The sequence below is a fragment of the Pteropus medius genome, unplaced genomic scaffold (genome assembly GCF_902729225.1).
Source record: "Pteropus medius unplaced genomic scaffold, Ma_sr-lr_union100, whole genome shotgun sequence".
Classification (NCBI taxonomy): Eukaryota; Metazoa; Chordata; class Mammalia; order Chiroptera; family Pteropodidae; genus Pteropus; species Pteropus medius.
Genome location: NW_024353908.1, coordinates 6,200,100 through 6,213,422, shown reverse-complemented (window position 1 = coordinate 6,213,422; position 13,323 = coordinate 6,200,100). Strand labels below are relative to the sequence as shown.

Sequence of the window (13,323 nt, the reverse complement as noted above, 5' to 3'; positions counted from 1 at the left end):
TATACAAACATATGTACATATATAAAATTTATTTATTTACATATTTAAACATGACTTACTTAGCTTAGAGAAAATACACCATAAAAAAGGAGAAAAGTGAAAAAGATAGAAAAAACATAATTTGATTTACTTAAAACACACAATATACAGCATAAAGATATGGCAATAGTTTGCTATATCTGTTACCCAATGTAGTGTTTATGAGCCTGAAAAAAACTTAAACTGATGCAACTCGGTAGTGAATAAACGGCACTGTTCAAACTCTGGCACTAACATCTCAAAAAATTTTTTTAAGACTTAGAGTTGGCTTCTTTAATAAACTCAGAAATTTATTAAAGGAAAAAACACATTCACTAAAAAAAAAAATCTCATTTCCAAAAAGAATTTGAGAGCAAAATCTTATGAGTTCGCCTGGAACTATACCTGGCATCAATACCTAGAAAAATTAATATATAAAAACCTTAAGGAAGAAAGAGCCCCATAAATATGAGTTGAGAGTTAAGATTCTTTATACTCTGACCAAATTGTTTCGAACTTAAACATTAATTTTGTTTAAAAATTGGCACTGGACCATTTTTTTTAAAGTAAATATACTCTGTCTTCAGGAAATATTTGGGCAATATCTAGTATTACTTTTTGTTCTAGAGATTATGATTCTGAAATTATTAGAGGTTGATAATTAGACACAATAACTAGCTCTCGTAACTCAAAGGGTCAAACTCTCTTTATAATATTGTTTGTGCTTGCAAAATTTTAAAAAGCTTGGGTACAGCCAAAGACTTTGGAAAAGCAAGTTTTTAATTAAACACTAATGAAGACTACAAAAAATGTTGTTTTTTCCTCCTGGAATCCAAAGGATCTTTCCATCCTTAACTCTAGTGGATGGGAATGATCCGAGACAGGGTCAGAATGAAAAGCAATGTCCACAGAAAGCCAAAAGAGAAAGCAAAAGGTCTGAAACATCTGTCAGCATTGGTCAGGGAAAACAGGGCACCTTCCAGAGCTAACCACAGGGCTGGGCACAGGAAACAGCGATCACTTGACAGTTGGAGCTGACAAGAACTGCAGAAACTGCCAAATTCCCCACCCTGGGCTGGGCACAACTGGGACTTGCAGCTGGCTGGACACAAAAGCTAGGGTCCTTGGGTGAACCTGTTTTCATAGGGGCTGGAGGATATAACCTGTGTTGCTCTCTAAAGTGCTGCTTCCCGATGAAAATGGCCGTCAGAGAACTCAAATGAATGTATTCTCAATCAACTTACACCGGCTTGGGGCTATTTTCCATAATGAAAAAAAATAAACACACACGTACATACACATTTCGACATGCTTGGCTTTTTTCCTGTATTAGGTTTCTAAAACTTCCCAGAATGCAAACACTCTCTTTGAATAGAGTCTCCCTAATATTGCTTCCCCCTCCTCCTCCAAATTCTTAGTGTCTTCCTACATCACATGCTGCCACCACTCATCCCCGGTCCCCATCATCTTTCAGCTGGACCTCGGAAAAGGCCTTTTAACTACTCCTACCTCTCCCCAGCCATTTCCCCAGAGTGGCTATGGCGAGATTATTCAAATGTAAAGCAGATTCTTTTGTTCATTTACTCAACAAATATTTCCACAGGACATACTAGGTTCCAGACACTGAGGATACTGGGGTGAACAAGGAAAAGTTCCTGCATGTCTTCAGCTAACATTCTGGTTGGTGAGACACAACAGGCCTATGAACAAATAAATCCTAATATCAGGTGGTGATAGAGTTACAGAGGAAAATAAAGCAGAGTAAAAGAATGGTCAGGGGTGGCCCCTGGTTGGGTGGCACATGAAGAAAGACCTACAGAAAGTGAGGGGGCAGCACGCCATGTGGGTTCCTGGGTGATGAGGTTCCTAGGCAGAGAAAAGTCCAAGAGTAAAGGCTCTGAAACTAAAATGTGCTTGGCTGGCTTAAGGGACAGCGGGGAGGCCAGTGTTGCTGGAGAAGTGTTAGAAGGGAAAAGAATGGTGGGAGTTTAGACCAGACGCTGAGTGTGTTTGCTGGGGGAGGGGGTGGAGGACCCCAGAGAAGGCCTTGTCCCTAGAGTAAGACTGGCTTTTCCTCAGAGTTGGGAAATCACTGGGAGGTTCTGAATGGGAGAATGACAGGATTGGATTTTGTTTTTAACAAAATCACTCTGGAGGCTGAGTTGAGAATTAGGAAAATGGCAATTACCTATTTAATCTTAATGAGTTTATTAATTCTTGCTAGGATACAGGATTTTGTGGAGAGATTAGAGACTGGGAAAGTCCAAGGAAGGACTCTCTGAGGGGAAATGTAGAAAAAGAAGAGGTTGAATGGTTTGCAAACTATGTCCATTCTATATAATTGCTGGGTGAATGAGATTTGGATTTAGATAGATCTTTGCTCTTGGACAAGTTACTTAATAGCTCTAAACAATTTCCGCATTTGCCAAATGGGTTTAATAATACCATTTCAAGTCATTGTCAGGAAAATTCAATGAAATGGTAAATATAAAGTGCTTAACACTATGCGTGACACATAGGAAATATTCATCAAGTAGAATAATCATAGCTAATACTTTTCAAATGCTTACCATAAGCCAGGCACCCTAGTAAGATCTTCATTTATGTGATCTAGTGTTGTCCTCTCAACAACCCTAGGAGGTAGGCACTATTATTGTCTCCATAACATATCCAAGAAAATGAGACATCGAGCTCATTAAATGTGGGTGTTTGAGCTTGAACTCTGGTCATAATTTGCACTCATAACTACTAACATGATAACTTTTGGCTTAGGATCAAGTTTGTACAAGGGGTCCATATTTTTGCATTTCCAAAACTACTATTTCTCAATGTTATTTTTAACTTTTATACCAAACTTGAAATGCAGATCTTATTTTATCCTTTGCAGGGGTAAAGTATCTGGCTCAGAACAATTAAGTAGCTTGGCTCAAGGTTACACAGCTGGTAAATGATGAAGCTTTGATTTTAAACCAGGTCCAGCGGACTACAGCCCAATCTATATCTCTATTTTATCAAGGCCCCTTTCTCGCTTAGATAATAAGCATCTAATCACATTTTAATGAGACAAACTAATTCCTGTGAAAATATTTGCTGGCTACGTTACTCAAGGGTAGCATGATGCTAATCATAACTGGGTATCCTTAGCAGTAGAAAATCTAAGGGTCATATGGGAGGAGAGTTTACACAGATGAGAAAGCAGTCTATGGAGCCCTGCAGCCTTCATGCATGAGAATCTGAAGCTCTTAGTCCTATGAAAGAGGGTTCGGGGTTGAGAGGAAGAAATTTTAATAGCTTTCTGTTGCTGAGCAAGAAATAAAACAACTAAGTAGTTATGAACGTCGGTCACAGACTAATCCAAGAAGACAGCAGCATTAAGTTGTCAGAGTCTCCTGATAAAAAGTTGTAACATGAAACCATGTGGGCACAGTGTCTCTACACTGTGTTCAGTGGGCCCTTTTCCTGGTTTCCACCCTAGACTACAATTCTTAATCTGGGTTGAGTGAGAAAAAGGAGGAGACAAGGCTTCTGTAGATTTTAGAAGCTCTGAAAGTTATTTATGTGCATAAAAAATTGAGAACACAGCACATATGAAGATAATTATTTGCCAGGCATCCATTCACCCATCCATCCAGCCAGCCAGCCAGCCAGCCACATAGACAGCTAACATGTTTTTAGTGCTTTTAAATATCAATGCATTTAATTTTTATAACAATCCAAGAAAAATAACTCTTTGGGGGGTAGATGCCATAATTAAATTGAGTCTTAGAAAACTAACATGGAAACATAAGTTCAGGCAGTCTGAGTTGATTGACTTCATTGTTAAACACTAGGCTATGTTTCTACCCAATGTTTGTTGAATGAATGAATCAGTGAATAAATGATAAAATTCTACCTCTATGTGTTATTTAACTTTTAATAAATAAAGCAGTAAGTCAGTGGCAAAAGGTTGAGCATTGGAGTCAGCTAGAGCTCTGTTAAATTCTAGCACCATGACTTCTTAGCTAATAAGTGTATAAAACCACTAAAGTGGGATTCATGGGATCATCCTGAAAAGTTGTTAAGAGAACAAAGACAGATAAAGCACAACATCTGATAATGCTAAAAATCTAGCAGTTCTCCTGGTGAGTACATACCCTAGAGAAGCTCTTGATCATATGCACAAGGAGATGAATATAAAAAATTTCACTGTAGTGTTTTGGGACACTAACTCCATCAACAAGAGATTGATATATTCATGTAACTGAACACAAGATTAAAACGAACTTAGAGATAAATTCCAAAAGCTTGTTGAGAGAAAAATAAGGTAGCAAAATGACATATTCATATATAAATTTTACAAATATAAAAATATATATTGTTTATACAAAACAGAAACAGACCCTAGATATAGAGAACTAGCTGTTGGTTGCCAAAGGGAAGTGGGGTGGGAGATAAAAAAGTATATGTATATAGTCTATGGATACAAACATATATGGCAAAATTATAAAAACATGTCTGGGAATGAAAAACACCAACTTCAGGATATATTTAGGGAGATAGGGGAGATACAAAGGGAATTTCAACTTATTATATAACATTTTATTATATTACAGAAAAGTATCTAAAACAAACATAGCACAATATTAAGATGCCTTAAAACTGAGTGGTAGGTGCTTGAGTTTTAGCTACATTATCTTTTATAAAACCTAAAGGCTTTTTTTTTAAAAAAAAGATAATACAGGAAAAGTGCCAAACACAAGGCCTAGCACACAGCAGCTGTTTAATAATCAGTAGCTATTAGTTGAATCAAGACAGTGAGACTATATAAAAGCAGTAGTTAAGGAGAAATTAGTAATTTAAGCAATAAGCTTTGTACAAACAAAAGCTTTTTTCAAGGATGCCAGAATGTATATCTGTTATATTTATGTAGATACACACATATACATGATTATGTATAAAAGCTTAATTCTGCTTCCTCTCCATGTTATAAGTCATATGGTTTTGTTTATAAATTTTAGAACTATAGATCTTATTCCCTGTTTGAATCGTTGAGACTTTTCCACAATAACCAAATTGGACATCACAAATATAATGTTTAGAATAAACATAAGTAGGGGATAAATGAGAAGTTAATTTATGTTGTAGCTTCACCAAGATGAAATGAGAAAAACAAATACCAATTTGAAAAAGCAGGTGAGTCTATTTTTAACCTTGTGTTTTTCAAGATGGGCAGCAAAGGTTCAAAAACATTTTTCAAAGATCCTGACACTAATCTTGCTGATTTTAAATGACACTGTCTTTTAGAAATTTACTTATGTCAAGTGATGGGCTAAAATATTAAGATAGTTTTCCTTCCTAGTTTTAGGGTACCTTAGCATCTTAGTTCTCTGCCATGTAGTTGCAGTCTTTATTTACGAGGAAAGGTGGAAGATGAATTTTCTCAGTAATAAGTAGACTTGTATTTCATTTATCAGCCAAGTTTTTGATCTTTCCCATATGTGTTACTACTAGTAGCTGACTCCATGGCTACCCATCACTTTAACAGAGTGTAGAATCCAGTAAGGAGACAGCCCTGATAGGCCATCTTTTAAAGTTAGATTCTTCTACACCTTTCACATAAATGCGATCCTCACTTTCCACTTCCTTCCTCCTGGCCCCGCCTTAGTTCAGGCTTTGATTCTAGCACCTGTTGGGCAAGCATCTGTAGAAGATACTGTGATGTGTTGCCCAGATTTATTTCCTCAGCTGTCAGAATTGTGGTGAGCTGACAGCCCTCTGCTTTCAACTCCCTCTGGGAATTGCCCTCCTTGAGACAGAGCTGCCTAGTCTAAGGTCACATTGTCTTCTCAAGGGCAACCAATGATGGGTTGATGAAGATGAGGGGACAATTCCAACTGGGGACAATTCTTAGTTTCAGAACTATCCTTGAGGTCAGCCGAGGCCTTCGTCGAGCCTGAATTGTAGCCTGCTTCTCTTTCTGCTCAATCCTACTTCTTTCTATTCTCTTCTATTGGCCTGGATCCTCAGAGTGCTCTTTAGTAAACTTTCTCCTTGTTAATCTCTGTTTCAGAGTCTGCTTCCTAAGGAACAAAATCTGCATCAGCAATTCATGGTAGAAATGCTTTTCCTGGCCCCTGTGGTTGAGTGCGTCATGCGACCTGCTCTGACCAATGGCTTATAAGAAGTGACATGAGCCACTTAAAGGCCACGCACTTAATTGCCAGTGCAAAGCTCCAAGGAGCTCTTTACTCTCTATCATGGCAAATGGCAATATTCAGGAATGTTCTGTGAGTCTGAATGACTGTGATGAGCAGAGCTTATAGTCAACCTGTAATTTGGCAGTGTAAACCAAAAATACATCTTTATTGTTTTAAGCCACTAAGGTCCTGGGGTCTGTTTGTTGCCATAGCAAAACCTATCCTATCTTGATTAATATACCTACATCAGCACAACAGCCTCCTAACTTCTCTAATCTTCTTACCTCCACTATGCCACCTTCTCCCAAATCTATCAGCCTCACTCCTGTCAGTATAGTTCTCAACCAACCTTCCTCCTCCTGACAAAGTTCTGGAAAAAAAACAAAACAAAAAACAAAACAAAACAAAAACACCCCATCATAATCCTAATCTTAAAATACAAGATCAATTAAGTTCAGATGTTATTCTCAAACAAAATTTCTGTCTGCCCCTCTCTCCCTCTCTCATCAGCCTTAAAAAACTCTTTTTATAATCCCTCAGAGCCATGTTTTCCCACATCTGAAATGCCATCTGTCTTTCTTCATCTACTTAACTCCTACTTGTCCTTCAAACCTCATCTTGAGAACCAGCTCCTCCAGGAAGCTTCCATGGCTTTCCTCCCTTCGCCTTGTGCTTTACCTCTGATTTAGACCCCCTCCACTCGGCATCTAGGGCATCATGAACAAAGCTTTTCTATAGAGTTTGATTTCCTTAACTGTCTCTTCTACTTGACAATATATTTCTTCAGGAAAGCAAGAATAACATCTATTTTGACTTTGTGTTTCTAACACCTTGGCACAGTAACTGGGACGTGGTGAACACATGATGATTTTTAGGTATGAATAGATGGACAAATGAATGAATCAATCTATAACTCCCATCATTATGTTCTACAAGGAAAGACCTAGTAAAGGTAAACTAAATATTCATCCTGAATATTTATTAGTTTCCTAGTGACTAGGTTTTTGATGAGAAAATTCTTCCATTTTCCTACAAGTTCTGTTTTTCTATGATTAAATTCTAGTCTTTTCTTCCTCTAGCATTCTCTACCCAATACATTGCTTTTTTTCTAGTCCAGGGATTGGCAAGCTTTTGTTGTAAAAGGCCTGAGAGCAAACGTTTTCAATTTTGTGGCCAATACAGTTTTTGTATCAACTACTCAGCTCTAAGTAGTTGAGTCACAACTACTCAATTCTGCCACTGTAGTGAGAGAACAGCCATAGATAACATGCAAATGAATGAGCAGGGCTGTGTGCCAATAAAACTTTATTTACAAAAGCAAGAGGTCGTGTGCCAAGAAAACTTTACAAAAACAGAAGGTAGGCCAGTTTTTTCCTCCGGGTCAGAGTTTGTTAGTCCCTTATGTAGTCTATATAATGCAGAGGACTGTGGAGAGTGACTGGTGGGGGCAAGTAAGGTATATATGATTTGAAATGCACACAGTTAACTGAATGCTCTGTGGGAATTTGCCATTTGGGAGACTTGGTCTTTCCCATCCAATGTGGTGGGACAAAAAGTTCAGGTATTACCAGTTTATGAATCATCAGAATCCTGGATATAGAGAGATTATCTCTTTAGAGACACTCGTGTAAACTGTCTATGACCACCTAGATTTTATGTATGAGCTTAAAGAAAATGTGGCTCTACTGTGTGGAACATAAGTCCAAATACTCAAAGTCCACCCTATACACACTGCTGTGGAAATTCCAGTCTCTCTTACTGAATATTTTCACATTTAAAGATGAGAATTCAGTATCCAGAGAACTAGTCTCACTTATAAAAACAATAATAATATCGTTTATCAAGAACCTTCTATGGATCTGGTATTAAGTTCTTTACATAACCAGGAGCTAACATTTATTGAGCATTTGCTTGTGCTAGGCAAGCAGGTACTACGGTTCTCCCCTTTTAACCACAAGGAAATGAGGCTCGGAGAGGGAAAGCAATTTGCTCAAAGTCAAATTTGTTCAAGTTTGAGCCTATAGCCTCTGCTGTGTTCTGCACTGGATATTACCCCCTCAGTGCCAGCTGCCTGCCTCAGGGAAGTAGACCCAGTCTCTTATGGTGACTTAAATATTCCAGATTCTCTCCATGTTGCCTCCTGCTGGAGATAATAACTCCATTCAGAGTTTGTATGAAATTCTACCTCTGAGACTTTGGGGAGGAAGAGAAAACTTCATCCCAACTCACAGACTGAGGGCTTTGTTAGAACATTTCACACTTAATAAAAAGCAAAGGGTGTTGACATTTTTTAAAACAACATTCTCCTGTCATTTTCCACCTTAATTGCGCATTAAACCTAATTAATAGCTATACTGTAACCCATCCAGGCACGATATAAGCAGGACAGATACATGGCTGACAAATCAGTTTTTAGAATTTAGTCCCAAATTCAAGGTGAATATCCCATGTTTGCAAATTTAACCCAACTCAAACCTTCACTCGCACAGTAAGACTCATCCTGCTTTTCATTTAGTTACATTACTACAGAAATGCCTTATAGTTAGTGTCATAATTATTCATACTTATTGGCAAATTAAGACACTTGCCTCTTAAAAATCTATAAGTGGAGGAAGTGTTCAATTACAAAGAAATTATGCCTTCTTGGCTTTGCCAACCAGACAATAATGTTGTTGCCAAACTCCTTATGAATAGGTGGGAGATCTTACTTCACTTACAGTACATGAATAAACAAAACACTCCAGGAGATGGCCAGGTATTTCACGTAATGGATATCTCCCATCCCACCCTTATTTCTCTCTAGAGTAATTGAGGTCTAGATTTCCTTACAAACAAGACTATTCAGACTAGAAGCAAGAAAAATGATACTTTTTATCATGAAGATGATAAAAACATTGGGTTCAGTAAAATATGTAACTCTATGGTGTGCATTTCCAGTTCATATGCCAGGAAGCTGTGCAGTACAATGAAACATTCCCCTCTACAGTTTAGAATTCATAATTATGGGATAGCAATATGAGTTTCCTAATGATGGGTCTCCATCTCAACTCAAATTACTTACAAGAACCTTGCGGCAAATACTTACCAATGTATTCGTACATCAATCTTTGTACTTCTCTTGAAAAGCAACTATTTTATTTAAAGAGTTCTAGATTTGAGATTCCCTTGAAGGTGCAGAGGACACTGCTGAATGCATCTCAAGCGAGCATTGACTCTCTCTCATTGTTTAGCAACTACGTGGTCTTGGGGGCTGACCTCACTTCCAGCTTCAGAAATGGGTCTGCTCTTCCTTGTGCCTAAACCAATCAATATAATTCACTGTTTCTGAACATTTTTATTCATTATTACCCCCTTAAGAAGCCTTTTTAGGTATTTTTTGTTATCTAGTCCTCTCATATCATAATGCCACAAATATACTGTATATCTGTTTATGTATTGTAGATCTGTGCTTTATACACAAAAAGAGTGAGCTTTTTTTACCCCTTCTTACCCTCAGGAAACTGTTTTTGCCTCTTGGAGGCCTATCGTTCCCACTGAGAATGCATGTATTATAATCCCATTCCCTGTGCCAACCAGTGCATGGCATTAGGAGTTGGCACAGACCCAAGTTAACCCGTTAGAGTGTAAACTGGGAATTTTTTTGATAGCTGTTGGATATGAGAAACTTTCTTTCTATCTGGATGGGTTGATATGTGGGATCTAAGCCCTGGAACTGCTGCAGCTATCTGCTATCATGAGTCAAGAAACCAGCTGAGGATAAAGCCAACACACAAATAAAACAGGGCTAAAAGAATCATGGGGAACAAGCATAGTACCCTGATCAAACCATACATGAAGTTCATTCTACTGTTAGACTTTTTGGTTGTGTCAAAATCTCTTCTTTGTATTCTATAGGTTAGAGTTCTGTTACAATAAAAAATGCTAACAGAACAGATAACATTTATTGACTGCTTCCTAAACAAACTCTATGCACTGTGCTAAAAACCTTACATGTTAATTAATTCTCTTAGCAATCTCTGTGATTAAGTCCTGTGATTTTATAAACAATGAAACTGAAGCATAGTAAGATTAAGTAGTCATACATAGACAGAGGTAGGATTCACTCCTATGTAGATTTAACTTGGAGCCGAAGGTATTAACCAGTTTATTTTACTGCCTTTCAATTCTATACAATTTAAATCACTACTTTCCAGTTCAATATTTCAAAGGCTTTAGACACAATGGTGTTTCATTGCTAACATTAACTATGTTGTGTAATCTATGGTTCCTCTAAAGTTTTAAAATATTTAACAAACCTTATTTCTCCAAAGACACAGAAAACTTTAAACTTTAATTTTTTTTTACTTATGATTCAATCTTCATAAAATGCCCATTGTTATTTTAGATATTCTTTATCATTATGAGAGGGTATTGGCTCAATCACCACACATTTTACAAAAGAGAAAACCTGTATGTTAGTCCTTCAAGTTGCTGTTTTGCTTAAAAATAATTATCGATCAATCTTATAAAGAACCCATGGAGTCTCAGGTTTCTAGAACCTTCAATTCTGAATTGGTCACTAACAGTATAAGAGATAATCTATAAGTCCCCTGAATCCTTGAGGAGAGAGGCATGGAGGCCGTCTGATGGCTACAACACTGGTGTTCTCCTTTTGAAAGTTTCTCAAACGTTACAAAGCAAAAACAAAACTATATCAGGGTCACTGCTCCTACAGACCAAACTGAACAACGATTTTCCAAAAGAGAAAAAGGCTGAGAGGCAGATACATCTCTGGCTTCAAAGAGCCAGGTGATCTGTGTAATATGGCCAGATGGGATATATCCACAGCTCCGTCTGGCTTTTGGATTCTTTCAAAATGCAAGACCTTGCAGACATGTTATTCAAAGCGAGAGTAGAGAAAGCACAAAGTAAAATGTTCCTCACATTTTAACAAGGATGATACAGATGTCAAGGATGACAAGGGGACACTGATTCTGTAGATGCCCACAGTTTAACTTCAGGTGCTGGTCTTTTCATTTTGCTTGATTGATGGCAAACTACGGCTTGTCAGAACCAGGGGCCTGATCACATATGGGACTCGGTACAGTGAGACAGAAATCACAGCCATAATGGGGGCAGGGTAGGGAGAATCTAGGAACTGTAACAAAGCTATTCCACATCACAGGAAAGAAAATGTGATACTATATTCCTATAGTAAACAGCAGGTATAATCTTCTTAAATGCAATGTAGATTTTTTTTAACCTCAAAGATATTAACAACCAAAGCACAGGACTTTTAAATCCACAAATGACTGTTTTAAAAAAATCCAGGGAAGCTGTAGTCCCAGAGAGGATGTATGATCTCCTAGTTGAACAAAGTTGCTGCATTTTTTGCCTGCAGGATGGGACCTAGCAGAGAAATAAAGAGGCTGTGTTGTGTGACAGGGAGTAAATCCAAATGTAAACATTTCAAAGGTCAGCCAAGCCACCCCTCCTTCCCAGTCCATCATCCTCCTGCAAAATGTTCACAATTTGCTGTCTTTCCTTCCAAAAGCCAAGAGACACAGAATCAGCTTTTCCTGGCTCTGCCTTGCAAGTTGGGGCTGCCTGATGGAAAACTGAAATAAAATCAGAGGGAAGAATGCAAATCCATTAATGCCTCTTTGACTAAACTGGTGTGAAATCATTGCTTCTGAAATGCTCACCCCCAACCCCCAATGAGATAAAGAAGAAATCATCTGAATGTCAACGTTGCTTCCTGTAGACCCTCTGCTGCAAAGCTACAGCTTTCTTAGCTTAGTGCCAGCCAGTATACCATCACTCTACAACAGATGTCTGCAAATGCTGGGACTAACTCGCAAGTGTCCCCCGTGCCCGATGGGAAAAATTCACAAGCTTTATCAGGCAACAGTTACCCATAGCTGCTGAGCATTTGACCCAAGAGTAAGGCAGCCCGCTGGGAGTTTAAAAAGAGAGAGGTAGAGAGAGAGAGAATAAAATCATACAGGTGGAACCGGCTTTCCACGAGCGCCTGGCATCCTGCAGGGGCCCTCGGGTGCCGCGTACTCTGCCTTACCTGGTACACATCCCGCAGCCCGCACCATGTCCGCAGCACCTGGTGACAAGCCCGCAGCCTGTCCGTGTACCATCTCCGCAGCGTGGACACGGTCAAGTTCCACACGAAGCGGCTGCCACTGAACAGCAAGTCCTCCACTCCACACATGAACACCGAAGCCATGCCTCCTCCTTCCCTCGGAACCCGGAGGTGCCTGGCTTCGGTAGATACAGCCCAGCGGGCCGACCACAACGGTCCCACCGCCTGGGCTCCCAAAGCTGGCTTCTGCGGGCAGCCGGGGGTCAAGCCTTCCACCAAAATGATCTTTCACCGTGCGTGCTGGCCAGGCTCAGGCGGCATGCCCCGGGATTGGGCGCCCGCCAACCAACGGCTGCGGCTGGCACACAGAAGCCCAGTGTCCACCCCCACCCGCTTGTTGGCAGCGCCGAGCGAGCTGCGCTAAGCTCCGCCAGGCGAGCCCTCCGCGCTGCGGGGGCACGGGAAGCCCTGGCTCGCGAGGACTCCCCCTGGCGCTCCTCGAGCGCGCTGGGCAGGGAGGGGGGCGGAGGGGAGTGGAACAACTCTTTGCAGGCAAAGAGGGGAGCTGCATTTCAGCGCACTTGGCTTTTGCACGTCCTGCACACACACATACGCACACATGCGCGCGCGCGCGCACACACACACACACACACACGCACGCACGCACACACGCACACCAGCCCGAGTCTCCTAATCTGCTTTGGGGAGCACCTTTACACTACAGGGTCTTTGCTTAGCATCTTGCTCGGTCCACACTGATTAATATCCCTGGGCAACCACAGATGCAAGAGAAAAAAAAATCCTCCGTAGCATCCCTTTGGACCCCACTCCCGGGGGAACAGCACTGAATGTTTCCTTGTTTGTGCTGGAGCCAAGAGATGAAGATACCAGTCTCAAAGCGACACTGTGCACGTGGCTTCAGAACCTGCCTTTGCTCCTAACTTGAGGGTCTCCAAGAAAATGACAACCTGTTTGTTGTTGCCAGCCAGGGGGCAGGTTCCCATACCCCTCGCACTGTGCTAATTCCAACGCAGCAGTCAATTCATGAGAAAAACA

At 40.0% G+C, this 13,323-nt stretch overlaps 1 protein-coding gene across 6 annotated transcripts in view; it reads right to left on the bottom strand.

Moving 5' to 3' along the window:
• The window catches only part of FRMD4B (FERM domain containing 4B), a 309,226-nt gene that overhangs the window by 147,699 nt on the left and 148,204 nt on the right, over nt 1–13,323 (bottom strand). The window contains exon 1 of one of the 6 annotated variants that reach the window (XM_039851666.1): nt 12,250–12,686. The exons of 4 other annotated variants lie outside the window; for them this stretch is intronic. In XM_039851666.1, the coding sequence (XP_039707600.1) occupies nt 12,250–12,411 (162 nt within the window). In that variant the 5' untranslated portion in view covers nt 12,412–12,686. Of the gene's footprint in view, nt 1–12,249; nt 12,687–13,323 lie in introns of those variants that run through there. One more of the 6 variants, XM_039851665.1, reaches the window with a different exon arrangement.